The 27,651-nt window shown below is 34.2% G+C and overlaps 4 protein-coding genes across 10 annotated transcripts; 1 reads left to right on the top strand and 3 right to left on the bottom strand.

Moving 5' to 3' along the window:
* The first annotated feature begins 4,002 nt into the window (after positions 1 to 4,002).
* Positions 4,003 to 4,746, top strand: RpL24-like (Ribosomal protein L24-like). Its single transcript, XM_074182913.1, has 2 exons — positions 4,003 to 4,162; positions 4,222 to 4,746. Exons 1-2 carry the CDS (start codon positions 4,082 to 4,084, stop codon positions 4,654 to 4,656), a joined length of 516 nt encoding a protein of 171 aa, XP_074039014.1. The 5' UTR covers positions 4,003 to 4,081; the 3' UTR covers positions 4,657 to 4,746.
* A 341-nt stretch (positions 4,747 to 5,087) lies between these two features.
* LOC111506643 (Zinc/iron regulated transporter-related protein 88E) lies at positions 5,088 to 11,304 on the bottom strand. Its single transcript, XM_023161774.2, has 4 exons — positions 10,555 to 11,304; positions 8,952 to 9,164; positions 5,276 to 5,438; positions 5,088 to 5,219 (listed from the first exon to the last, which is right to left on the bottom strand). Exons 1-4 carry the CDS (start codon positions 11,179 to 11,181, stop codon positions 5,206 to 5,208), a joined length of 1,017 nt encoding a protein of 338 aa, XP_023017542.2. The 5' UTR covers positions 11,182 to 11,304; the 3' UTR covers positions 5,088 to 5,205.
* A 3,611-nt stretch (positions 11,305 to 14,915) lies between these two features.
* Positions 14,916 to 16,674, bottom strand: LOC111506642 (esterase AGAP003155). The gene is made up of 4 exons (XM_023161773.2): positions 16,101 to 16,674; positions 15,597 to 15,794; positions 15,378 to 15,518; positions 14,916 to 15,190 (listed from the first exon to the last, which is right to left on the bottom strand). Exons 1-4 carry the CDS (start codon positions 16,354 to 16,356, stop codon positions 15,018 to 15,020), a joined length of 768 nt encoding a protein of 255 aa, XP_023017541.1. The 5' UTR covers positions 16,357 to 16,674; the 3' UTR covers positions 14,916 to 15,017.
* A 907-nt stretch (positions 16,675 to 17,581) lies between these two features.
* Positions 17,582 to 26,929, bottom strand: Xe7 (A-kinase anchor protein 17A). Of its 7 annotated transcripts, XM_074182907.1 has the most exons (6): positions 26,822 to 26,929; positions 25,803 to 26,710; positions 24,853 to 25,060; positions 23,061 to 23,295; positions 18,616 to 18,804; positions 17,582 to 18,363 (listed from the first exon to the last, which is right to left on the bottom strand). In XM_074182907.1, exons 2-6 carry the CDS (start codon positions 26,630 to 26,632, stop codon positions 17,615 to 17,617), a joined length of 2,211 nt encoding a protein of 736 aa, XP_074039008.1. In that variant the 5' UTR covers positions 26,633 to 26,710; positions 26,822 to 26,929; the 3' UTR covers positions 17,582 to 17,614. The 7 variants fall into 7 exon arrangements, with proteins under 7 accessions (XP_074039008.1, XP_023017539.2, XP_074039009.1 ...); XM_023161771.2 differs by having other exon boundaries at positions 25,803 to 26,894; XM_074182908.1 differs by lacking the exons at positions 17,582 to 18,363; positions 23,061 to 23,295 and having other exon boundaries at positions 18,642 to 18,804; positions 25,803 to 26,894.
* Between the last annotated feature and the right edge of the window lie 722 nt (positions 26,930 to 27,651).

Here is a 27,651-nt window from a genome sequence, read left to right on the forward strand (position 1 = left end):
GCCTGTGTAAAAGTAGCGATTAACATTGGATTTGAATCGCTGGAGATTAAATCCGTTTTGGAAAAACGTTCTCAGGAAGTTTATTCCAGTTCTTAAAATGAAAGAGTTCTTGAACAGTGAAGTTCGAGGTGTCCTGAGCTGAACCTCAAAACGATGAGCAGCCACAGTCCGTTGCGTATTTTTGATATGTACCGCTCTTGGTGGAATCAAATGTGCCAAGTCACTTAAACACTTCACGTGAAAGTAACTATAGAAGACAGACAAATCTCCAACCTGATCTCAGCTTTATGAAGCATCAAAAGTTACTGAGATTTGTACGATTTTCTGATTCGGAACAGTGTTCCAAGCTTTTGAGAAGCAGCCTTTGCAATTCTAGCGACAGGATTGTGTAAAGACATATTGGTGCCCATTTTAACCCATAACAAACTTATCGAAGCAGAAAGCGGAATTGTCTGTCCTGACATATTATATCCGATTCGGAGACATTTACCTTTTGGAGAAAACCGATGCCTAGGTTTTTGTGACATTGAATTGAACCTGGTCACTTACTCAAGGCCGCATTTATATTCTTGCCTTTCAGGTACCCTTGTATATATATGATCAATAGAATTTTTTTATTCCACTGTGTTGGTATGAACACCGAACACAGTTCTTTTCGTTAAAGTTTCCACAATTTTTTTGTTTGGGTGTCAGTGCGCAGTTCTCGGTTTTTATCTCTTTGCTTACTTTTTGTTGTAGGTCGTCAATGAGTTTTTGCATATCTGTGACGATTTTTCTGTGTTCGATTAGTGATTTATTGTAATCCAAATTCAACTGTATAGCTTCGTTCAACGAAGTTTTTTGTTCTTATTTTGAGAGTTTGTCCCAATAAACTAATTTTTTGCATCCTCTTCGCAGCAGAGAATTAGGTATTTGTCTTTTGAAAAGTCAACTTTACTTTTACCTATTTTTTATTTTGTAAATATCAGCTACATATCAAAATGTCATAAAATTATTAATTGTACTTATATGTGAAAAATATTGCCGAATAAATACCAGAACGGATGGCACTTCAGGGAATAAAACCACTCAAAAGCTCATAAAATCTTTTGTTTGTGATCCTTTTGAGATATAAAAATTGGTTGTCTTTTATAACAAAATCACTAAATTTTGGTTGAGTACTCTGTTGACAAAACGCCAACAGAGTAAACAAGAGCAGCATGAAGTAATATTATTTGAAATATCGATATTCATTTCTCTTCATTATTGAAACTTCATTTATTGTTTAAATCATTTGATAATTTATGTCCATCCCATTTTCACAGAAATAATTTTTCTTTACAATAATTAGCATTCTTATATTTTTTGATTTTACATACTCATTGTTTTTTTCCTTTTATGACCATTATAGTTCAGTCTGTCATCTTCCATTATTCTCTTCCTTTTATGACCACTATAGTTTAGTCTGTTATATGCAAATCTATTAGTCGAATGATCAAACCTTGGTAAACACTCCAGTCTTAGTTGATTAATTGTATTGTTTTGAAACTCAGGCTGTCTCGAATTTCTGTCGAGTGGTCTGTTTTGCGTGATTCCAATTCTTTGCTTGACAATCAGGAGCCTATCAAAGAGTCTTGTGCCCTTTAGAAGCTGAAGAACATAATTCACAGATTTTTCATGTTTGAAGGTTATGAATGCAAAATTTGATTTTCTTCCGTCTCTATCCGTCGGTATTTTCACTCTTTCCAGTGGACCAGCTTGTAGAAAAAGTTCATAAAGTAATTCCTCAGTTACCTGATCTGACAAGTTTCCACACCAAACAGTTTTGGTATCATCCATTGTAATGCACCTGAATATTTGAAAAACTTTCAAACTCTGCATTATCCTTATTAAGTGATGCGACCCCATGGTTGCCAACTGCGGTAAAATAATGACATTTGACCTATCTTTCTGGGTTGCTTCTGCATTTTCATTTTCGGGACAGACCATCTTATATTTCTTCATAGCTAATTCTTCATTCTGGAGCCCCAACTTCATATAGGAGGACTGGAAATCTCTTTTTGCCCATATTCTGGAAATCAGTTTCTCGTTTACCAAAAATGAAAATGCAGACGGAACTCAGAAACATAGGTTATTTTTTTATTAGCAAATATCGAATTGTCAAATGTCATTATTTTACCGCAGTTGGCAACCATGGGGTCGCATCACTTAATAAGGTCAATAGATACTGAGATTGAAAACTACTTTCAGTTGAGAAAATTATAGAACCTTCAGTCACAACATTTGACGAATATTCATCGAATTCATTTGATAACACATCATAATTTTTGCTTGTACCTATATAATATCTACTCATATAAGCATCCCTATTTATTATTTTGTAAACATTACATATTAAAATGTCATAACAATAATAATTAAATATATAACAAATACTGTTGAATAAATGCCCAAATGGATGGCACTACAATTTTGCATCATTTCGCAGCCAAAACCAGAGCATAGGAGAATCCCAACGTTTCCTCAAAAAACCAGAACCTACTATATCAACTGCGCATAATCCTGACGACCTAGAAATGCATTTTGTGGAACCCTCGTAATTCATGGTCAATTCTTAAATCTTCTTATTCTTTCAATTCATTGACCTGTGCACACAGGGTTATCCGGCAAGTTGGGAACGAAGGTATCATTTGTAAAACCAAGTGAGGTCACACTTAAGTGAGCCTGGAACAGACTCATCCACATTCACGTAGAAAGTAGTATCTGATAAATGTTCTTGTCTATGCACTACAAAATCATCTCACTAGAAGACATAATCAATTAGTGAAACTGGCCTAATTAGCGTTACTATCTTCATATTGATAATATGATGCACACACTTTTACTGATTGAGTTGGGAGATGGTAATGTAGAGGGAGCGGACCATACTAAGTGTTTATTCTTTGAAATTAATTGTGCAATGTCAGAATATTGTCTTAATTATAAAGACATGCGAAGAAAATGTGCCACAGGTTCCGTTCCACTACACTCACACTTGTCATGCTCTTTTATTTGAATATAATTAAAACGTGACACCGTTAAATATCCTTCAGAAAACGTTCTCAGGAAGTTTATTTCACATAAACGCAGTTCTCCAAATGAAAGAGTTCTCAAATAGTGAAAGTTCAAAATTTCTCAGAAGAATCATTAGTCTCAACGGAAACCGAAATTCGTTGAAATTTTCTGAATACATAGTTTTGCAGCGCAACCTTACGAAAATGGTCCCTCGAATTCATACTGAGTAGTCTTTAGGAGTACAAGGTATACATGGAGAGGTGCTTCTGTCTGTAGACTTTTCATACTACTGGGTTGACAATTAACTACTGACAGATAGTAAATCTGTCATTTTCTGTCTCTTTTTCAGGGTACCCAACAATCAATTATAGATTTACAGTTTTATAAAAAAATTTCCTATACATATGGGTGATTTCAAAATCATGAACGAAACAAAAAATCAAGAAGAATGATAAATTGAAAATGAGATAGAAGAGCAGATTACATCTAATATATTATGAAACCCAACAAAAATTTAAAAAATGGGGCAGAGCTTTTGCTTTCCGTTGAAATAATAATAATCATGCAATATGTTCAAACAGTAAAAATGTTCAGTTTCATTATTTTCGGCAAAATAGCGAGGATTTTTATTCTTTCTGTAAGGGTTCAAATATATTATAATGATTTTCGATTTATATATGTTGCGTTTTCAAATTCATGACGATTAATAATAATAATAATAAGCGATTGGAAGCGTTTCGTTCTTTTGTTCATTGATGTGATTGAAAGTATGACTAACATGATTTTCTTTAATATTTCTTTTTTTGTATGAGTCTCTTTTATAGCTTACAAAAAATATGATACAGAATAATTTGAAGCTGTAGATTCGACCGTTTTATAATTATTATTTTCAATGTTCCATTTTTTTTATTTACGTATAGAGTTTCACTTCAGGATGGAGTTGGCAACAATGCTGTTTTTGGAATTTAATTCATTACAAGTTACAAGTCTACAATCTACAACAATCTCAGTTGATGATCCAAACACGTGAAAGTATATAAAAATCAAAATGCGTATTGAGACATGTTATTTTTGTTCATCAAGGATCTATCCTGGACATGGTATTCAATTCGTCAGGAATGATAACAAGGTACCTATATTAAAATTGCATTCAGATAGCTATATTGCCAACATAACCTCTTTTTCTAGATATTCAGATTCTGTAGGTCTAAATGTCATGCTGCATTCAAAAAGAAAAAGAATCCCCGTAAAGTCAAATGGACGAAAGCATATAGAAAGAATGTCGGAAAGGAATTGTCAATTGATCCTGCCTTTGAGTTTGAGAAGCGTAGACAGATTCCTGTTAAGTACGACAGAGAGACTTTCACCAAAGCAGTGGAAGCCATGAAGAAAGTAGAAATTATTAAGCAGAAAAGACAGAAAGCTTATATTATGCAGAGGTTAAGAAAAGGCAGAGAATTGGAACAAGAAAAGGACATAAAGGAAGTACAACGAGATCTTTCACTCATCCGTTCACCAGCAGCTGGGTTGAAACAACGCAAAGAGGACCAGAAAGAGAGCATTGAGGAAAGTGATGAAGAAATGGAGGGAATTGTTGAAGATGGTGGTGAGGTGACCCTGTGAATTTCTTGAGTTGCAAATGAAAAAGATATTTTTTACTTATTGTGTCCTGAGATGTTTAGATAAAAGTCAATATACTTAGTTTTTATGTTACTTCCACTTTGATTTCAACCACAAAAATATAAGTTTTAATTTTTGGTAATACTTCTGCTTTGAAGAGATTGAACACGAATTCATTTAGCTCAAAAATGTTTGCAAGAAATGAGATTAAAATATTAGTGATTGAAAAAAGAAAATATTTTATTTATGTGCATATGGTAATGTGGTAGACTAGATAAGAAATAGACCAAAAAGTTCAGTTCTCTTCTTTATTCTCTTTGGATTGTTTCTTTCAAGATAAATGAAACAGTATGAAAATGTAACCTACATTTGTTAAAGAAAAAAGTGGGTACAATAACATGTTTATTAGTGGGTGTGTAAAGATTAAGACACAGTTTTATTCCAATTTCTCTTTATTCCTTCATTTTCATTTATGTATAATAAATTAGGTCACAGACTTTGTCAATAATTGATCCTATCATTATGCTGAGATAGTTGTAAAAAAAAATTATATTATCCATCATAATCTGTAAAGAGAAAAGTAAATTACGATAAAAAAAATAAATTTTGCAACCAATCTCACCCAAGTATTTAGTTAGAACAGTCATAAGGCCAAATCCTAGTGCTACTGAGAAAAACTGAATAAGCCCGGCTCCCCTTTTTTCATGTTGCTGATGCCATCTTGCCCTTTCTCGGGGCAATACTTCGCTCACAGTGACATATAACAATGTACCACCAGCAAGACCCTGAAAAAATTATACTCCATCATTGAACTTATTTTGATGAGTGACTCTTCACTGACATGATGATTCCATTTTAATATATATTTTGGTCAAAGCACACATTTTGGAATTGTAAAAGTATTCGGTGTGTCCAAGATAAGGATGAACAGCATGAGGATAGCGGAAACGGTAAGTGATACAGGGTCGATTGAATTAGAGAAAAGTAGGGCATTTATTTGCCTAATGATATGCCATTTAGAAAGTTTGAATATTCCGAGTAGTTTCGGAGATATTCGAGAAAAACTGAAATTTGAGAATTTAGTTTTTATTTTCTCCTAGCTTTATTTTCAAAGAAAATGTAAAACAAATAGCACTTTGCCATTTTAATTTTTAACTGTACAAGTTTGATTTCTTCGTATTTTTTTAACAGAGTGAATGAACAGCTGATTTTGAGATAGAGTGAATTCAAGTGCAAGAAATAGTTTGGTTTATATACGTTTAATGTTAGTTCCAAATATGGTAATTTATAAATGCTTCTAATCATTTTGATTTTAAGGTTTTCAGAGGTTTGTTTATTGATTTCCAAACAGAAATAAAGGTGCAACTGTGACCTTATCGAAATATACAAGATGATGAACAACCTGTATAGTTTACCAGGGATTTGCGAAATCCCGAAAGATGAATGTAAACTTTCACGGCCGGAGATAACTGTGTGAAAGCTATTTTCTGACCGTGGCCTGCAGGTCTTTATGCCTGACGTTTCGTCTACCGCGGCAGTAGAAGAAACGTCAGGCATAAAGACCTGCAGGCCACGGTCAGAAAACCCGGAAAATAGCCTTCATACGAAAGTTGTCGAAAACTGGGGACTGAGGGGCCATGACAGAAAAATGAGGATAGAACAGACACAAACAAATGTGAGGACTTGTTTCCCCACAAACAGAACAGTGAACGTCTGGAAAGACCTCCCATCCATCTGTGTGGAATCCGGCTCTATATTGAACAGTTTGAAATCCGACGAGATTCATACCTGTATGCTCTGTGATATCGCTATGATCATTGATAGATTGTATCATACATTACATTATCGTCAGATAGACTGTTATACTCGTAATACACTTTCTTATACCACTGTTACACTATTGCTAGCCGCACAGAAGTTATATTATAAACCGGAATTATATAAATTATATTACTATGTTAATGTAATGGTTGCTAAAATGAGTATTATGTGCAAAGATTATGAGCTACGTAAAAAAAGTTTCTAATCTAATCTAATTATTAAATTATTATTTTTTAACCTAGGGCTCTTCAGAAAATAAGGTAAATGTTCAAATTTCGCAGGCTTAATTTTGACCAAAAATCACTTTATTTTTCGAACAGAGTAGTATTTTATAATAAATGGGCTCCGTTCTATTGATTTTATCATCAGATTGGTCCCTGTAGACTTGGATGTTGAAATCAATTTAACATTATTCATTATGAGGCATACAATTAGTCACTATTACTCATCGCTGTTGTTCTCGTTGTGCCCGAACAAAGGATGTTGAATAAGTCACATTTTTGGTCCAGTCGAAAAATAGTTTTCAAACACATGAATAAATTGATTAAAGCAGAAATGAAGTTCTATATATGGGTAAAACTGATCCTTCAGAATGAACAAAACTGAAATGTAACAACAATCTTATTATTGATCCAGACACCTAAATACTTAATTAGGTATTGATAAAATCAGACTTGAGTCCGCAAATAGTGAAATCAAGTTCATCAAAATATAAATATAATCCAAGTAGGCTTTCTTTTCTACCTAATATTATTACATAGAGACCTTGAAAACAGGAGGTAGGTCTTTTACAAGTTTACTTACATTATTCAACTACGAAAAAGGTCAGTAGCCATTAATTTCATGAACATTTTCTTTTATGCTTTTAGAATCTTACTTGGCTCAATTTTCATAACATTTATCAAATTTAAAATCAGGCTCATACTTCCTTAAATATGTTCCTACTCAGATATTTTCATGATTTTTGTTTTGCAGAAGAGGGCTATCAAGTACTTATGTAAAGCGAAATGGCGGGATTCATGTAAACCCCCTTTTTCGAGAACATAGAATCCTTACTGTTATTTCAATATTTATATTGGTAACCATGTCAATTAGACATAAAAATAGGGTGAACTATGAATCTACAGCTACAGCCACATACCATACAAGGCGGTCAAATGAACTGAGTCTACCAATTCCAAAAACATGTTTGGTTCAAAACTCGTTGATATATAGGTAATGGAATCAGGATATACAATAAACTTCCCAATGAAATCAAAGAGACTCCTTTCATCATATTTAGAAAGAAATTTACAAAACTATTAAGTGATAAAGCCTATTATGACCTACAAGAATATTTTGACAATGCCCTGTAATTTAGAATGTGATGAAACTGGGATTGAACTGTGTGTGAAACATATTTTTATTCTTTGTCCTAGTTCTAGTTCATATTATAAATCATTCAGTTCACTTTGTAAAGCTTTAAATAACTTATTGATAAAATTCTAAGCTAAGAGATCAGTGCAAGCCTTTATTCATCAGCCACAAAATATTACCTGTCACCTGTTTATACATAATGGAAACAGTAGGTATGCTCAATTCATAAAAATAAAACTAGCATGTATTGTCACAACACCAGACAGAATCATATGCTTTACTTAACTATTTCAAACTTCACCTTGACTCAGCATTCTCTGATTTATGAAAGTAATAAAGTATATAATCAGCAGCTTCCTACCATTCAAAAAAATAGCACAGATATCAAAAAGTTCCGAAGTACAGTTAAAGATCTTTCAATCAGAAAAGCTTACTTTTGAATCCTTTAATTCTACTGTGTTAACCTGTAAATTCTACTTGATTTTTCAATGTTCACCTAAAGTCATCTGTCTTCTCAATGTTTTATTTGTAAAATTGCCATGTTTGTATTTCTTATATTATGTATTGTATTTTTTGTATTTTCTGACATGCATTTAATTTTTTTACAAGTCTTTGTCTCTTTGTCAATAAGATACTAATCTTTCGACAGTAAAGCATATATTGATTGATTGATTGACGTCATGGTATTGGTACTGAAAATGGTAGGTTCTGAATTTTCCAAAAAAGTACAAATGTGAATAAAAATATAGTTTAAAATTTTATTTAGTCAAGTATTGACCAATCTGATTTGGCAAATTAATTTCATCTAAGAACGACAGCGAATTTATCATTTTTTTACCAAAGAATGTCACAGGTTTCCAGATACTCTACTGGTAGACCAATGTGATAAGCTTTTTAATCAAACAAGTGTCAATTCCATTATCAAATAAGTACCAAAATTAAAAATAACAACCAAAGTTATTAATTCAACTTGTACATATTATGCAAAGTAATTAAAATGGTGAAGATATAACATTTATATGAACATTTTTTTGTGAAACAATCTGAGAATAATTACAACCTGAAGAATTCTTTTCATCAGAGAATACCCCATAAAGATCTACTTCGTAAATTGTCATTACCTGTAAAATTGGTATCAGCAAATTCTTGATCTCAGTAGGAATATTCGTTACGAACATCCCGACTAGAATACCACCAGAGGATCCTAATGAGAAAATTAGAATGTAAACGAAGTGCCTCCTGAATTTATATAATGGATTTGAAGTCAGTTCCATTCCCAAACAAAATGAAACAACCAGTTTATGCGATGATATTGCTCCTAACAACAGCAAGACCTGCAAAAATATTTCAAATAATTCATATTTACTAGGTTGTTTTGAAAGTTTTTGTCTTTTGTTGTCTCTAAGACAACGGAAACTCTTTTACGGAAACCCAGGAGATACGGTGTAACTGGAAAAAGTCTTAAGTGGTTTGAGTCATGCTTAGCAGATCGCACCCAGATGGTCAAAACCATTTCATACTCAACTGAAAATACTTGCGGCGTCCCACAAGGACCGGTACTGGGACCACTTTTATTCTTAATTTACATTAATGACCCATCGTCTATTAACATCTAAGAAAAATTTACTTTATTTGCTGATGATACCACAATTTTATGGCATGCTCCTAACAACCATACGTTGTATGAAGTTATTGAGAATGACATCACGAAAGTGAAAGATTGGTTTGACTCAAATCTCTTGAGCTTGAATTTATCAAAAACAAAAGTAGTGTCCTATCGTTGCCAGATTCCAGCCGTAGGTACATCTAAATAATATTCAAATTGACAACGTACTAACTTCTAAATTCCTTGGCTTGTTCATTGACAATAATTTAAAATTCAACAAATATGTAGATACTTTGAAATCCTCTCCTCTGGAGGTTATGCAATACCTGCATTTGAGCTCGGATCTGCAGAAGCTAGAATGGTTTATCATTCCCTTTTTGAATCCCATCTTCGTTATGGTATTTGCTTTTGGGGTGTGTGTTCTACCACATGCTTTGAATCAGTATTACTAATACAAAAACGTGCAATACGATGCATATGCAAAGCCAAGCCTAAGGACTCTTGTCGGCCTCTTTTTGCCTCTAACAGAATCCTAACTGTGGTCTCCTTATTTATAAATGAGACATTCAGCCTTCTCTTCAAAAATAGGGTCTTGTTTAAGAACTTGGACGATCCAATTTATCAAACCAGGCAAAGATTCAGCTTCAAATTACCGCTGCTTTCTTCGACCCTTTTTTAGTGCTTGTTAAAAAAATTGTTATACAAATTTTATGTACCCCCTTCAAGGGGTACATAACAAGGGATGCCCCAATGAAATTTCTTTATATGAAAGATCCTTTTTTTTTCGATGAGGAATCACCTCCTTAAATGTTTTACACTTATTTAGTTACACCCTGTATTACAAATAAAATAACCCAGTCGTAATGAACTCTTTTAAAGGGTTGATTCGCTTCCATCTTGTACACTTTTTGTTTCAGGTTTCCGAATTGTTATTCAGATTGTTTATTATTGAAGACAAACCTACTATTTATATGGGGAACCAACTCGTCTTTTATCCAGTATAATAGCCTGATAATTTCATCCGGTTCATTCCAAATCGGCGCAAAGATTTTGTTTTGTTTTTGTTTTTAATTGGGAGAGACCCCTCAAAGTTGAAAACGAATGTTTTTAATATTCACCTTGTCCGATCTTCCTTCCAGCCCAACGACCAACCCCTCCAATAGAGCGTGAACAGAAAGGGCAGCCAAAAGTCCAATATTAGCTGTCGGTGCTGCAGAACAGGGTTCCTGATGTCCCACGTGACACAACTGAGAAGGCGGTTGGTCGCAAAATAGTACACTGTCACTCCTAGCTCTGTAGAACGAAGGATTGTAAGAAGCCTGAGATGAAGATTCCCGATGCAGCAAATGCCGACTTTCCATTGTTCCGTAAGCATACTTAGCTGAAGAGGAGCGCCTCCTCTCATTGTTGTTGTGGCCATGGTTGTGAAAGATATTCGCCTCGTGCGTGTCTCCGTAAAAGAAATGGACGATTTCGTCCACCATGTATAGAATGAAAAAACCCAAACAGAACACTATTTCCACGTACTGCTTGTACTCCTCTGGTATAGATTCTCTCAATTCCGGGAGAATGTGTAGTAGAGCCGTTGATAACAGGACTCCTCCTCCGAAGCAGAGGAGGCTCGAGAGGAGAAGCGGCCATTGCTTTCGTCCTTGGCGACCAAAACAATTCGGTAGAATGCCCACGAATAAACTAGCCAGCCCCAAAACCACCACAGAAAATATTTTTGACTGAAGCAAATTCATATTGGCTGGTTCCGAAACACGTTTCCAATTATTTATTGATATACTATCTCTTTCACATGACTGGAAACACACTGAATGTCCAGTCTCCAGTTACAAATGTTTAAGAGAAAACTGTTCAGTAAACACTTCCTTATCTTCTGTGGAAAGTAAACAAAAACGTAGATAACATTTTTTTTTGTTGGGACAGAATTAGGCCAGTTATATTTGATAACAAAACATTTGAGACTGATTGCTATATAATGAATATTAATTATTCAAGCTCATCCTTTTTGTCCTTACATCTACTGGGTTGTTCAATAATTCTTTTTTTTTCTTGTGTTCGCGGGTTTTCAACACTAAATTTCACTTCAAATCAAATCAAAATGTACTTTATTGTCCGAAGATTTGCATCTTATTGACAAAGTTCAATAAATACAATGTTGATATAGAAAAAGTATAAATGTAGTTATAAAAAAAAAGTCCCAAAAATGTATAAATGACAATATAAAAAAGTTCTAAAAATGTATAAATAAAATACCACCATGTATAAAGTGATATGTAGTACAAATAATTAATTGCTGATATAATGTTAAAAGGATTCGCTAAAATACTCTTCCAAACTATAATATAGGGTCTATCAACAAGTGGGTTCTTCACCGCTTGCATATCTCATTTCTAATGGTAAATGATTGAACAATTTACCACCATTATAGTATATGGAATCCTTGATTAAATTCGAAGTTGGGATGGGAAGTCTAAAGGTATAATTGCTATTTCGAGTAGTATAAGGAGTAGAAGCAAATTTGAACTTTGATTTATGATTATAAATAAGATAAAAAGTGCGATACTGTTGAAATTTTAGTGGCAGTGAACAAGTTCCTGCACGAATCTCTGGGTTTGACTTTACAGAGACATCTTAGTGCCCTCTTCTATAATATCAATACAGAAGAGAGAAAGGATGAGTTGCGTGCTTCCCAAAAAGGTATTCCATAACGTAGTCGAGATTCAATAAGTGCATGGTAAACGGTCTTTGCGATATGGAAACCCAACTCATCTGAAACTACTCTAACTGCATAACATCCTGAGGAAATCTTTTTCTTTTTGTGTTTAATTTATTTTGTAATATGGGGTCTATTGAAATTCCATCAAGGGAACATTTGAATGATATTAAGTATATTCGTTTTGGATGCAATGAGAGAGAGTAAATTTTCATCGCACCAGCTCTTCATCTTCTTCAAGTCGGATGATATTATTTTATTTAGCTCCGAGTTCTTTTCTTTCCACAATATTGTAGTATCATCCGCGAATAGGGTGAAACCAGTTATGTTAATCTTAGAGATGTTATTCATATATAGCAGAAACAGAATAGGACCTAACACAGAACCCTGTGGTACACCAGATTCAATGGCCCTGTTCTCCGAGAGTTCCGCTGTCCTCACCATTTGTTCCTGGGGTAATGGTAGCATAAGTTTCAGAAACTCTATCTCCGAGTTTCCATATTGTTCCAGGTTGCGCAACCTAATCTTTCGATTTGATATAGCTCAAACTGAAAAAATCGAGAAGAGTAAAATCCGATGACCGAGCAAGTCTTTTGAATTGTTTCTCGACAGTGATTATTTGTTAAGACATCATTCTCACGAGCAACTGTTGTCATGTACGCAGAGGGTTACTCACCACAGACGCAACGATTTCTATAGTATGTTTCTTGTTCGAGGTAGATTTTCTAAATTTCCAACTTGAATTGATTACTGTTGATTTATTTCAGTTTTTCGATAAACTTAGATTTAAATATTGGACTTTTAATTAAACACTCACTTCAAACTCATGATCTAGGACCAATTAGTTTTCTTAAGATCTTCATATCTGTTTAAGTTCAAAATTTTATTAAAATAAGTGTTGCTACAAAAATATTATGCCCAGTTACATATACTCTTCTGTGACTAATTGCGCCTTTAATAGTCTTTAAGTAGGATAAATATCTTTGTATTAACTTGGCAACGTATTTTCGTGTGTAAAAGTGGTCGCAAGTGCATTTAATCAGTTTTCAGTTGAAAAGAGGTTTCTCTATAGTAGGTAGTAACCAATCCTGTGAAAATGAGCTGAACTTTGAGAAAGAAAAGAAGGAAAGAGACAAAGTGAAACATTTGGTCGTTCTTCACCGAGTATTTGCCTGAAATTCCTTTCAACAATAGGAGACAATGTATACGTCTTCATTACAATTCCTTCTAGAAAGTTAAATCAGTGATTATTCAGAAAGAATGCCGCCTATATCACAGTGTTACATTAAATCCAATTATTCAGATAATAATAGAAATAGATATCCCAATATACATAAATATTATACAAATATATCAGTTATTAAACAGAATTACAAAAAAACTGAAATATATAAGACCCTATATCACAGCTTACTTATAGTAAGTAAGCTGTGCCTATATAATGGAATATTTGGGGTAAAACATTGCAGTAGTAGATGATGAAGAGATTAATAGAAAGAGGAATGATGAACAACTCAATTGGAATAGTATTGTGTCCGTAGATATTGAGATAAGGAGCGTTTAAAAAGTGTTACTTTGTTTAATTTCATTAGGAAGCTCGTTATAGTCCAAGACTCCTCTGTGAAAAATAGAACTCATTGTTCTTGCAAGGTTAGTTCGTGGGACAACCAACTCATCTCTTCCTCTTGTATCGTATTTGTGTATCTGATGGTTATATGTAATAAACCCATTGAAGTAATGTGGTGCTTTTCCAGTGAGTATTTTGAATATGAATATCATAGAAAAATATTGTAATCTATCTTTTACTGTCATCCAATTCAGAATATTAATCATTGATAATATAGGAGTATATTTATAGCATTTTAATAACTAGTGCATTCCTCTGTTTTGTAATTTTTGTAGAGTAGAAATAGAATAACCGTCTAGTAATGATATCAAAGTAGCACAGTAATCAAAGTGTGGTAGGATTATTGTTTTATAAACAATCAAATTAGATTGGAATGTTAATTGTCTACTAATTCTAGTAAAGAAAAACAATTTTTTAGAAATTTTATTACACATATACTGGAAGTGTTTTTTTAAGTTCAAAGTGTTATCAACGATGAAGCCTAGGTATTTGAATTCTTTCACAATTTCTATAGTTTCGCCGTAGATCTCAATATTAATGGAGTTGATACCAATTGAGTTATATTTATATTGTGTTGTCAATATCATAGCTTGCGTTTTAGTGGTATTCAGTTTGAGTTTGTTTATGTTCAAGAACTTCGCCACGTTTTCAAGAGTAAAATTAATTTTGCGTACAGCATTATGAATATTAGAGTCGCTTGCTGAAATGTGAGTATCATCTGCAAAGAGGTTGATGAATTCACAGTCACTAATAAAATTTATGTCATTCAAATAAAGTATGAATAAAACAGGGCCAAGCACACTCCCTTGGGGGACCCCGGTATCAATTGCTTTTTGGCTTGATACGACGTTGTTCATTTTAGTACATTGAGATCTGTTGAGTAAATAACTTCTGAACCATAGCAACACCCTACCAGTTATTCCATAGTACTCCAATTTTGATATCAAAATAGATATATCTATAATTCGAACACTCTTTTGAAATCCAAAAATACTGTTACTACATATTTATTGTCATCAATTGACAGTTTCCATTTAGACAGGGTGAGTTGAAGAGCAGTTTCACATGAGTGTTGCAATCTAAAACCCGATTGATACTACTTAAAATTCATTTCAAAAATAACAAAAACAAACATAAATATTCATTTAATGAATAAATAAAATTATGTACAAATATTACATGTGAGAAATTCATATTTTAGTTAGGAATGAAATTATTTAGAAACGTTTTACTCAATTATTGGCTTTCTCTGCCTGTTGCTCCCTGTATTCTTTATGCCACAATTGTATTTTGAAAAACTTCTGGTACTCATGTTTTTGGGCTGCCGATGCAGGAAGATAATGACCTCCAGGATGTTTGACAATGATAGGCTCTTCAAAGCAATTACTCAATGCCTCACTCATTTCTAAAAAAAATACAATTCTCATTACTTTTTCAACATAAGGAAGAACCAAAATTGCAATGGAATGTCACAAATTTTTGAAAAGTTCTATGAAGAAATGGAAAACTGAGATTAATGAAAAATCTTTTGATATGTTTTTTAGGACTGTGTGAAAATATATATTTCAGTTTTGACTTTTTTGTTTTCATACCTGTAGGAATTATTTGATCATTTTCCCCAAAAATGTGAAGAGTGGGAAGATTAATTCTATCACTGTAGTATTTCAGGTGAGGAAGGCTTCCAGATTTAAAACCTGAAGCCAGGACTGCAAAACTGAAGTTGAATTTTGTCACTAAAATAATAATACCATTATAATTTGTTACGCACTGAATATAGTAATAACATCTGACATTAGCTTGTCAACACTTACATCCTCTCTGTTGGAGATCACAAAGAAGTCCCACAAAACATGCTCCTTGAGAAAATCCCAGAATGCCATCAAATGGTCCTTCCCTTTCGAAGACATCTTCAATAACCTTTAAACTTTCCTCAAAACCTATGGCCGGTCCACCTTTTCTAATACCTCTAAAAGTCTTATCGTCTCTATTGAAGAACCAGCCATATTGTTCTAAAATAAAGAAAAGTGTAACAAAGATTCAGGCATATTACTTGAGATTTAGAATGAAGAGGAGAGATTAACATTCATTATGTCGATGGATGGGCACTTGAATAAAAATGGTTACTTTTGGTTACACCTTTGCAGTCAAGACCATTTGGATGCTAAAAATCGTGATTTTTTAACAAGTCATGTCTAAACACATCATTTCATAAATGGCTGCACATCCAGACACTGTTTATCAATGAGTTTCAGTTCATCTCCCTCGAGGAAAAGAAACAAAATGAGAGGTGGTTAATTATAATTTCATATATGCACCTTCATCTTTACTTTGACCAATATCTGGACCTTCACTTTTTCCTAAGTCATTGGGGTCATCCACCAAAATTACTTTGTGTGGGGCAGTAATGTAAGTAAATTGGGTCCATTTATGTAGCATTTTACGAAACGATCCCGTTTTTGACTTAAAAGTTTCTGCATTTTGTCTGTATCCATGAATTGCCAATACTCTAACTTTTTGACTAATATTTCCACTTTCACAACATTTTGCAGGTGCTCCTATTTCGTTTTCCATTATTGGTAAACTTCGCCTCAAAGCGCCAGTTCCTTTTTTAATGCAGAACGTTATTTTGATCACAAATGTTCGGCAGATTTATCAAAAAATTAGCCAGAACCTGATTTCCATGTGTGATTAGAATTCTTACAACTTCAAATGAAACCTCTGCATTTTGTAACGAACCCTGTTTTGTATCGAAGTCAGTGACGATGTGACGAATTATAAATATGGACTGGCCATTGAAGAGAGGATATTGACTCCAGCAACTAAAATAAAATAAAGAGATTCACGTCCTGGCATTAACGTCACTCATACACTGAAGGTCAGATACAATGTCATGATGTTTTACGTGTTGCATATTTATGAGAAAATTTCGGGGTTTGATTTGTCACTGGTGCTGTGACGCAGCGGCCAAGACGTTGTGTGGTCCGTAAATGAAATTATGTAAAGTGACGTCATGCCCAGTCCATATCATCATATCTATGATCAAAGGACCCGGTTGAGGTTAGTTTGTTGTTATTCTTGGTACGTACGCCCGAAAACATGTACCCAGCCACTACTTTCATAATCTGCACTCACAGGAGGTAATGTACCCTTGGATACATCTGGTATAGCCGATATTATCTAAATATAGATCTACTCGAAATCATTGATACAAATATGAACCAGTTTTACTGTGTACTTAATCTCCCGAAGACGCCAAACGCGCGTTGAGAAGAGTTTTGCAGTTCTGGTATTTTGGAATGTTGCTGGTTTTGGAAAGAATCCTGTTCTACCTTTCATTTCAGAATTGAATGTTGATTTTGGGGATTGATTTTCCCCACACATACATCCTCCCTTGCTTTATATTGATTTGAATCATCAGCTTTCTAAAAGATAAACTAATTTTTGAATTTCATGAGAAATAACAGCTGAAATATGTTTTGGTTTCTATTAAAATTTTTCTCGTGATTTTGTACCAAACAATACAGTTTCAATACAATTTTCCGTAGAGGCTCCCTCTTTTGGCAAGATAACATAGTGAAAGCTAGAACTAGAAACTCTATCGTACAATTAATCCAACAGAAATTTTGTTACCACATACAAGAACTGCAACACCCTTCTCGACGCCCGTCTCCAATCAAGTTGGCGTATACACATCGTGAAGAGTGTTGCAGTTTTGGTATGTAGCAGCACGTTGGATACCTTGTACCTAAATAGTTACCGAGAAGGCAATGACGAACAAATGAGAAAATAGTACAGATATGTTATAAGTTATCATTTATTTAAAAAGCAATCATTTCCTCTCGGGCGATTTTGACCAGGAGCGACCTTTCTCTCCTTCCTTAGGTAAAGACCACGACTTTGAACGATCTCTCGCAGCAGATCTTTGTTCCGAAAGTTGCTTTGGAGTCAAAAAAGTAGAGCTATCGACAGATTTTTCTCTAGAACGTGACTTATCCCTCGATCGAGATCTGTCTTTGTCTTTAGAGTTTTTCTGTGATTTCTTCTGACTTCTGGAAGATACTGAACCGGTTTGTGAGCGAGATTTTGGAGACTTCTCTTTAGATGAAGAATTGGTCCTTCTGGACTTCCTTTCACTTTGAGATTTTGACCTACTCCTATGTGAATTTTTCCGACGGTTTCTATTTGATTTGGATCGAGACCGTGACCTTTCTCGTGAACGAGATTTTCTTGACCTTTCTCTTGAATAAGACCTAGATTTAGACCTGCGTGAACGTGATCTGTAGGAACGAGATCTAGATCTACCACTCCGTGATCTATTCCTTGAATGGGATCTACTCCGAGATGGACTATAAGAACGTCTTCTACTATCTGACCGCGAACGACTTCTTCTTGAGAACCGGTGAGGTGAATATGAGCGTCTCCTATCTACGTATATTCTCTCATCATGCTCGTAAAGAAATTTAGTGAGGTATTTTTGATACTCTTCGTCTGTATCTTGCGGGTACTGACGGGGGTTAGGTGCACGATATCCTCCTCTGAAACGTGGCTGAAAGTTACCCCGTCTTCTATTAAATCCACCTGAAATAATGTAAATGATTTGTGGTACGACTTGACTAAAGCAATTTACGAATTAACGAATTAAAAAGGAAATATTTTTAAAAACCTTTTTGGCTCTCTGCTTCTGTATCTTTATACATACAAAAAATATAGGAACTTTATATTGTACTGACACTTATTTAATGGTATAAATAAAAGCTTAATGAAAGACCCTATATTTTATTAATGGAAACACAATCCAGTCGTTGGTATATGCACTACTGAACCTCTTACCTCTAGATGGACCAGGTATTCCGGGAAACCTCGGAAATGGTCTTCCTCTTGGTTGCAAACCTCTCATTGATGCAAAGGGGTTCATTGCATACATAGGACCCGGTGGCAGTGGATATTGAAACTCCACCCAGGAAGGATCATAAAATAATTCTGGATATTTTTCCATCACAGGAGTTTTGGGTCTTTGCCCTGAAAATGCAAAAATGTTCAAAGCAAATAAAATAAAAACTTGGTGAATATGATGAAGTAGTAAACTTTTTCCATTTACAGAAAAGAGTAAGATGAATGATATTTGAATTTCCCAATAAAAATTTCTTATACAAAAAAATACTTGAGAGAAATGTTCCATGTCTTAACTAGTTTTCAAGTAATTGACTTGCTAAGCATGTCTAATTATAAAAATAGACTTAAAGAGCATAAAAAAAACATTAGGCATAGTAAATTAGAATACTTTTCCGCAAAAATTAGTAATGCTACCAATAAAACTAGGGAAACGTGGAATATAATAAACAATCAGCTTGGCAAACGTGGGTTTTCCTGTGCTGAAAGTAACATCAACCTGAAATCTGAATCCAAAACAATTGGGAAGCCCTTAGAAGTAGCTGAAGCATTTGCTGAGCATTTTTCAAAAGTCGCCGAATCTCTCATAAATAATCACTTTGGACTAAACTTATCACTGCCTTGCACTACAAGTACTAAGCTTAATATTCTCTATCCATACGAAGACAGTCCGATAACTAAACGTGAGATACATGATACCCTAAAATTAATGAAAAATAAAAAGTCATCAGGCGTTGATGATCTATCTATGAGTACTATTAAGAGCATAATAGATGCTATAATCGACCCACTCACTTATCTTTTCAATCAATCATTCATCCAAGGATATTTTCCGGATGAATTCAAAAAAGCTCTGATTATACCGTTGTTTAAAAAAGGTAGTAGAGACGAAATAGATAACTACAGACAAATTTCTCTGCTTTGTGAACTTTCCAAACTATATGAGAAATTAGTGGCCAGCAGAATTATCAGCTATCTGGAAAGTAATACCCTGCTATCAAACTGCCAACACGGTTTTAGGAAAAACCATTCTATTGAAACAGCTAGCTATTGTTTTCTCAATCATATTTATGAAAAACTTGATAAAAATGATTTTATTATCAGTGTATTTTTTGACCTGTCAAAAGCTTTTGACACGGTATCAACTAATTTTGTGTTGACCAAATTAAGTGTGCTTGGTTTGCCTAATAACATACTACTATGGTTTGAGTCTTACTTGAGTGGTCGTAGCATAATTGTAAAGCAAATAAATTCAATGTCTAATGAACGCGAGGTTAGATTGGGGTTCCCCAAGGCTCTGTTCTTGGTCCCCTATTGTTTTTAATTTTTGTCAATGATCTGTCGGAATATATGAGTGATTGCTATTTAACTATGTTCGCTGACGACACCACCATTACAGTCGCTGGACCTACTACAGATGATTTGCTAACAAAAGTTAGACTGATTATAGACCAGTTCACAAGCTGGTGTGATCGTAATCGTCTAGTTCTGAATACCTCAAAGTCGGTATCGATGAGATTTTATAATAGAAGTAGGGGTACCATAAGTGAAATAGCTCAGTGCGATAATATCAATATCAATGCAGCAAACGAAGTTAAATTTTTAGGAACAATTTTGGATGAAACATTAAGTTGGGATCAACACATCGATAGTGTCTGTAAAAAACTAAATAAAGCATATTTTGCGATCAAGCAAATGAAAAACTGTGTTGACCAACAAGGTCTATTGGCAATCTATTTCGCTATGGCTTATTCCCATATTTCACTCAATATAATGTCTTGGGGTTCTGGTAGAGATTTTAATAGGATCTTTGTAGCACAAAAACGTATTGTAAGATTGATTTTCAATATGGAATATAGAGATAGCTGTAAACCGATATTTGTCAGAATGCAACTATTATCGGCACCATCAATTTATCTGTTCAAATGTGTTAATTTTGCGAGAAAAAATCTGTCCACTTTTGCAACCAATGCATCATCCCACAATCATAACACGCGGCATGGTAGCTTATTGAGAATACCAGCCCACACCACATCTAAATTTAAAAATTCTCCCCAGTATAGTGCTATTACGTTTTATAATAAACTACCCAACTTTTTAAAAAACTCCAAATCAGACGATATTTTTTATAAAAGTACTAAGGAATTTTTTATTGAAAAATGTTTTTATACTGTACAAGAGTATCTGGATGGCAACTTCAGCTGAGTTTTATTGTATTTCGTTTAGTATACTAACAAACTCTCATTGAGATTTTAAACTTTATATCTTACTTACTTGCTATATTTTAAATGTATATGTTTAGTATAAATAGTACCTGTGACATACCATATGTACATATTGTACCTCAGTGGCTAAATAAATTATTATTATTATTATTATTATTATTATACTTTTCAACTGAATAATGAAACCTGAAATGTGATACAAACGTGAAATAATTAAAATATGACAGTTATTTACTCAATATAGAAAAATCATGATTTGTTTTCAATCAAATCTGTTAAAATCTACGAACGACAACCTTCAAAAGTCGAAACTTGTGCAAGCTGAAGACTACCGAGGTCTTACCTTTTAACGTGTGATTCCTAACACAGATTGGACGATAGGAAGTGAAAATCGACTGTTATGCCTTGCGGTTCGAGCCATGCCATAAGTACTTTCATAATACAAAACATTGATTTATTTTTACATGATTGGTTTTATATTCTAAACTAAGAAATTATGAATATATTTATGAGAAAATTGTTAAGTATTGAAACTTTGAAGTTAAAAACCTAACTCATAGTAAAGTGAATATTAGGTTGTTTCAGAAGTTTTGTCCGTCTTCTTTCCTACGTAACACAAAAGAATGAAACTCGGGATTGGATGAAGTCGACGAAGGCCGTTTTTGCCTGGCCCTGATTGGCGAAGGTTCTATGATGAGAAAGTTATCGAAGTGCATGAAAAGATGGTGGTCAGTTGGCTGCTGCTTTGGTATATCTCATCGATTTCCTCCCAATAGGACTCTGCTGTAATGGTGTGACCCAGTTGCAGAAAGGAATAGTGAAACACACCAACCGCTAACCACCATTTATTTAGATTCAGGTTTCCATCGAAAGTTATATTCAGAAAATATTCCATTTTAAATATCAGACAAATATTTTACAAAATCAGTACCATCTATATAAAAAAAAGCATTTTGCAAATACTGACATAAGAACATCAGTATGATAAAAGATCAAAGACCAATAAATGCTTTTAAATTGCTTGGTGTAGTCTACATTTAATGCAACAACGCTGCATATGTATTGGTTGTAAAATTTACAATATAATTCCATGAGAAATTAAAAAGTTCAGAACAAAAGCATTTTAAAAAACATTACACAATTGGATATTAGATAATAGTGATAAAATTGAAAATGTGCTCACATTGAATAGTTCAGTTCAACAGATAATTTATTTCACCCTCATTCATAATAAAATACTATTATTGATACATTTTTCCTTTTCTATATATTGTTTCATGAACAATATCTATTAACAGTTAACATTATCTTTATTTTTCAACTAACCCAGTCAAACACAAGTGTTTACACTTAGCAGACTGTGTTAAAATATTATACATGTAATAACAATTTTTTAATATTTATAGACATTCATTTGATATTGTACATTTGTTAATAAATTTGAATTTGAATCTCAAGATCAACGTTTCTATTGGCTAATCGTAAGATTCTTGGGAATGCAGCTATTGAATGTGTGCTTCAAAGGATAAAATGGTACATACAATGTTTGTTGCTGTCGAGTTGAGAGGTTTTGAACATGTAGATGAATTTTTTCTACGAGTTCAGCACAACTGAATTTGCCGTTAATATTATTGAAAAGTAGTGTCAGGTCTCTCTGTTTCCTCCTAGTTTCCAGGGAGGACATGCTCAGAGATTGCAGTAGCAACTCATACTCAAAAAGAACACTCGATTTATATGGTATGTATCTGAGGAAGTTGTGTTGGACATTTTCGATGTTCTTAATATAAGTTACACAATGAGGGGTCCTGACCTTTCCAATATGTTTTAAACCATCAAAAACAGCATGGGGGCTGACGCCCGATTCTTCCGCCATCCATATCGTGGGATTACGGTCTGCAACCGTGTTAGGAATTACACGTTAAAAGGTAAGAGAGCTCGTTACACAAGTTTCTCAACTTCTGAGAGTTGTCGTTCGTATGGGGACAACAGCTGATTAACGGAAAAACAGATTTTAAAAACAGATATACCACTACTACAAAAACACTTGACAATAAAAACGTACAAAACTATTGAAACAACCTAATCTATAGCCTTTTTTTTCCATATATGGAAAAACATTCTTTGGAAAATAGAGCAAAGGATATTGTGCCTACAACTTACTTATGTCTTCATCTTCAATAGAAAAATCTGAGTTAGAGCTGGACGAGGAGTATTTTCTTGGTCGTTTGCCATCAGAAAGAATGCTTTTAAGCATGACCCTTCCTTTCAAAATATTGTGGAGCTTTTCTCTCTGAGTGAGAACTTCTAGCTCACTAGCGTTTTTATATCTCTTCAGCTCATCATAGCTAGGGTTTGAAATATTATCATACAGTTGCATATTGTCCGATTTTTTCTCCTAAGACAAAAAGGACAGCTATTTGTAAAATAATATAGTGTCAGTTGATGTTGAGACTGTGGAAAATCGTGAAACAAGTCGATTTAGTTTTCAGGAGGATACATCCCTATGTAAAATTCAAACCCTTGTCATAACTCACAGTTATGACAAGGGTTGGTCAGTCGGTAACCAAGCGGTTCGGCGTGGGTGCTTTGTTCACTCACTCGAATTGACTGCCGTGTTGGTCGGTGGTTCAAGCCCTAGTCTGAACGATCGATCTTCACTTGCTACCGTCCAACCCGTGTTAGGAATCACACGTTAAAAGGTAAGACCTCGTTAATCCTTAGCTCGCACAAGTTTCGACTTCTGAGGGTTGTCGTTCGTAGGGGTGCGACAGCTGGTTAACGGAAAAACAGATTTTAAACAGATTTTTTAAACATGTCAAAAATTTCAAATAGGAATAATAGTCCGGTGAGACATCATTTAAAACGTCAGCAATGTCAGGCTGACAAGGAGTTAATCAAGAGGAGGCGGCTGACAAGAGATTGAATAAGAGGAGGTGGCTGACAAGGGATTGACCAAGAGGAGGTGGTTGACAATGGATTGATCAAGATGAGGTGGCTGACAAGAGATTGATAAGAGTAGGTGGCTGACAAGGGATTGACCAAGAGGAGGTGGTTGACAAGGGATTGACCAAGAGGAGGTGGTTGACAATGGATTGATCAAGATGAGGTGACTGACAAGGGATTTATCAAGAGGAGGTGGCTGACTAGAGATTGATCAAGAGGGGGTGGTTGACAAAAGATTAATCAAGATGAGGTGGCTGACAAGGAGTTGATCAAGAGGAGGTGGCTGACTAGGGATTGATAAGAGAAGTTGGTTGACAAGGGATTGACCAAGAGGAGGTGGCTGACAAGGAATTGATTGAGAAAAGGTGGCTTACAAGGGATTGATCAAGAGGAGGTGGCTGACAAGAGATTGATAAGAGGTGGTGACTGACAAGGGATTTATCAAGAGGAGGTGGCTGACAAGTGATTGATCAAGAGGAGGTGGTTGACAAAAGATTGATCAAGAGGAGGTGGCAAACAAGGGACTGATCAAGAGGAGGTGGTTGACAAGGGATTGACCAAGAGGAGGTGGCTGACAAGGGATTGATCAAGAAGAGATGGCTTAGAAGGGATTGATCAAGAAGAGGTGGCTGACAAGAGATTGATCAAGAGGAGGTGGTTGACAAGAGACTGAACAGGAGGAGGTGGCTGACAAGAGATTGAACAGGAGGAGGTGGCTGACAAGGGATTGATCAAAATAAGGTAGCTGACAAGGGATTGATTTGTATGTAGGAATGCGTCCGCCCGAAAACTAAAGTTGACGTATTTCATGATTTTTTATATTTTTAATATCAACAAAATCATACAGAGTGGATCATTTTAACTGGAATGCACTGTTCAATTACATAGTAGGCTTTGAAGTTTGCATTGAACTTGAAACAAATCAACATATATCTTCAGAGTTTGAAAAATTCTGAGTATTAAAGTTGGAACCACATGACACCGCTGTCAATTCATATATTTATCTTACTTTGATCCTTCTGAATAGTTCTTCCACCAGTCTAATAGCTTCCAACTTTCTTTGAACCTTCAAAAGTTTCTTCTCCTCCTTTGCAATTTTTTCGTTGATTTCATCGCTTCCAGTAATTTCCAGTTTTTCGAGAATTTTTGCTTTTCTTTTCTCTTCACGAAGCTTGCGGCGTAGCTTCTTCTGTTCTTTTATATCGACCTCTTTTTGCCTAAAAATTATCACTAATACCTCACGATTTATTATATCGTGTAACAAAATAGTATATTTTGCAGTCAAGCTGAAGTATTTGTTATTTTATAGCTTGGTAGAAAACTTTTGCTTTGACGAACCATTGACAATTTATTCTAAATGGCTGAAAATAACTCATGTCTGTTTGAGTGCTCTGATGGAAATGATAAATATTCATTTTCTTACTGCAAAAGTGCATAACATTCCACAAGATTTGCATTCAGCAAATGAGAAATTTTCATAATCATACACTTATTGATATTACTCCTATACTCCAAAATTTAAAGATGAATATAGGATAGGTTTGTCAGCAGAATTATTATTCTTCAAAAATAAATTATTACTGACTATATATCAGCAAAATTTAATTTACCTGAACCTTAAACAAGTTTGGATCATGCATGATTTCAGAGAAGTCTCATCAATGCCTGAATAGTTTTTTTTTTATCAATTTTATAACCTTCGTACTCAAATGGTGCAAGAAAAATAAATTAATAAATAAACATAAGATATGGAAAAAATAATATTCAGTGGGGAAAATTCTACCACCTACTACGAGTGGTAGAATTATCCCTTGAATGAGTAGTTATACGTTTGATTCAAGTACTCTTTGAATATATCACAAAAAAAGTTGTAGACAATTCAAGGAAAAATAGATTTGCTGAATCTATGATTCTTTGAAAAGAAACAAATAGAATATTCTTCAACAAATACTCTCGAACCTTTCCAACTCCTCCATTCGTTTTTTCTCTTCTAATTCTGCTTGTTCCTTTTCTTCTTTTTCCCTGTTCTTTTTCACTAATCTATCACGAACAATTTCTCTCCTACGAATAGAAGCATCACTCAAATGTTTACTTTTGTCAAAGTCCACCTTGATGTTCACTTCTACTGCTCCGTCATCTTCTTTTCGCACTAACTTCATGTTACGAAAGGCATCCATGGCCTTAACGAACCCTATATAATCTTTGAATTGCACATAGCCCTCGAAGAACTCAGTTTTATCGAACGATGAGTTTTGAAGTCCCGAAATATTTTCTTTCATTTTTTTTCTATATGGATCACATATTGGAATGTCCACAAACCGAATGGAGCCGAATTTTTCGAAGATTTTATAAAAAATTTTCTCAGATGGAGTGACGTCTTCCTCATCGCTTAGATGATATGGTACTAACCATTTTGAAGGTAGATGTGATATGTGTATGGTGTCGGGGCGTTCTCCTGGTTTCATCTCATCCATATCACGAGCGTTTGAGAAGAAATCGTCCCAAACACGACGATTGGGATAATCTGATCTCCATTCGGCTGCTCGAATTCTCATTAAGTCGGAAAAATCCTTGAGTTTTATCATCTTGTTGTCTACTTTTGATATGACCCGCTCAAGCTTCTCCCTAGTTTCGATTTCACCTTCGAATCTAACGAATTCGACAGTAGTTTTTGTTACTTTTAGCACCGTAAATTCATCGGGCTTAATAAGGCAACGAATTTTATCCATAATCTCCCAGTGTGAAACACTTTTGCCTAACTTTTTCACATTCGGAAGTTGCAAGGACATATTCAGTCGAGCTATGGGCTTCAAGTAAAGCTGTTGAGGAAGGTATAGCGGCACCAGATCCGAAGTGTTTGGGCATGTCTGAAAAGCATTCATAATTAGAGTATTTTTTCGTTATACTTAAATCGATTATCATTAAATATTATTATAAAAAAAAAGCCTCTAATTATATAATGCTTATTAGATTAAAACATTTTGAAGTCATCTTTAAAGGGAACGATCTATTCTTTTGAACTTAATCTAAAAGAAAAAACCGAATGTTTATCAAAACCGTGCAAATACTAATACTGCTTATCAAATAATATCAATTGTCAAATAAAAACAGTTAAATGTCAAAAGTCTAAATCTTCTTCTAGAGTTTTACCAGTTCCACAGTTTCAACCTCAGAGTAACTATATTTTTTATTATTCTGAGGTTTCAACGGAACATGACACGTCTTTTTTTGTGACAACGGCATCGGCCACATAACTTAGGAAGATTATACAATATACTTTTATTCCAAAGTATTTCGGTGCATATTAAGTAACTTTCAGTTTTGCATATATGACACATCAAATCAATTTTTTGTTCTAATGTGAAATATTTTTTGTTTTACTGTCAAATATGCAACTTTTTGAATTATTGTTTTAAATTATTCCAGTTGATGTCACGTGTATCGCGATATCGTTTTGAGATGTCAAGAAGATGTCCTCTTATAATCATGATTATGTGGAAAAAATCAGATTGTGATATTAGCAAAACGTTACAATTTGAGGTCAAAGAAATGTTTATGTTGTGACATCACATCAACCTCCTACATAAATGTCTCTTCGATACTGTTCTATAATAATCAAAATCGAAATGAAATTCACAACTAGATAGTCACCAAAATATTCGTGGGGTACAATACAGATTTTGTTGTTTGAACTATGAAATTAGTTGTATCCTTAGTGATTGATATGTTATTTCCAATTGATTGCTTGAGTCATTTTATTTTCACAAATATAAGATAATTGATATCAATAACAAACTACATAGTGAAA

This window comes from Leptinotarsa decemlineata, unplaced genomic scaffold (genome assembly GCF_025532065.1).
Source record: "Leptinotarsa decemlineata unplaced genomic scaffold, Ldec_3_MD MMD2_tig00026330_RagTag_RagTag, whole genome shotgun sequence".
NCBI lineage: Eukaryota > Metazoa > Arthropoda > Insecta > Coleoptera > Chrysomelidae > Leptinotarsa > Leptinotarsa decemlineata.